At 57.5% G+C, this 920-nt stretch overlaps 1 protein-coding gene across 4 annotated transcripts in view; it reads right to left on the bottom strand.

Annotated features, from left to right (window-relative positions):
• The window catches only part of LOC113215995 (ras-related protein Rap-2a), a 96,475-nt gene that overhangs the window by 7,626 nt on the left and 87,929 nt on the right, over positions 1–920 (bottom strand). For 3 of the 4 annotated variants that reach the window (XM_052265012.1, XM_052265013.1, XM_052265010.1), the window contains exon 3: positions 123–330. In XM_052265012.1, the coding sequence (XP_052120972.1) occupies positions 123–330 (208 nt within the window). The remainder of the gene's footprint in view (positions 1–122; positions 331–920) is intronic. The other variant, XM_052265011.1, reaches the window with a different exon arrangement.

Here is a 920-nt window from a genome sequence, read left to right as displayed (position 1 = left end):
CCCCCTTTTCCTCCTCCTCCGCCTCCCCCTCCTCCTCAAGGAACGTTGTCCCACCTCTCACCTATCATCGTCCTCGAGCTCACACCGCACTATGGTTCGGGGGCTCGTTCGCCGAAACTCACCCCGCCGACGCTGAACTCGCCGTGGTGCATCTCCTCCACGGTGCGCTTGTACTTGGGCGAGAAGGTGTTGTAGAGGAACTGGGCGATGAGCGAGGACTTGCCCGTCTTGGCGGCGCCCAGGACGACCACCTTGTGCCGGACCTTGGCGCCGCCCACGCCCGGCACCTCGCCCTCGCCGTCGTCCGCATGGTGGGAATTGCCGCTACTTCTGGAAAATGAAAAACAAATATTTAAAAAAAACAAAACCATAAAAATGTAAAAAGTTGCTAAGTGGATGAGATATGAGGTAAATTGTTGTTTACGGGGGCCGTTGGGTGAACTTCCGGTAGATATGGCAGCAGAGCAAAACAAGGCGGAAAAAGGTTGACGCGTTTCAAGCAAACAAAAGAAAGTATAAAACGACGTAGTCAGTCATTCGGTATTCGAACCCCGCCGCGCTGCGCGCAGCCGAGCGCCGCCCCCAGCGCTCCGGGCGTGATGACTTTTAAGTGCGCTGTCCCCTCGCCTTCGCTCAGGCGGCAATGCCCGGCAACGGCTGGCCCCGGCTCCACGAAGAGAAGCCAATCCCGCGAGATGTCGTTTCGCTGAGTGTCGATTCGTTTCGCATCGTTTCGGCGAACCATTTCTCACCGAGACATCCCGGGAAGAAGAGTGTTGGGGTGGGGAGGGGAGAAGGAGGAGGACGGCTGAATTAGGAGCGAGGGAGAGGGAGTCGGAGTGAGAAGGGAAATAAGTGAAGATGGAGTGAAAATAGAGTGATGTTGGGGTCGGCGGTCGGGGGGTGGCGGGAGAGGGTGA

This window comes from Frankliniella occidentalis, unplaced genomic scaffold (assembly GCF_000697945.3).
Source record: "Frankliniella occidentalis isolate FOCC.00 unplaced genomic scaffold, Focc_3.1 Scaffold23, whole genome shotgun sequence".
Classification (NCBI taxonomy): Eukaryota; Metazoa; Arthropoda; class Insecta; order Thysanoptera; family Thripidae; genus Frankliniella; species Frankliniella occidentalis.
Note: the sequence above shows the minus strand (reverse complement) of the source record. Positions and strands in the feature narration are given on the sequence as shown.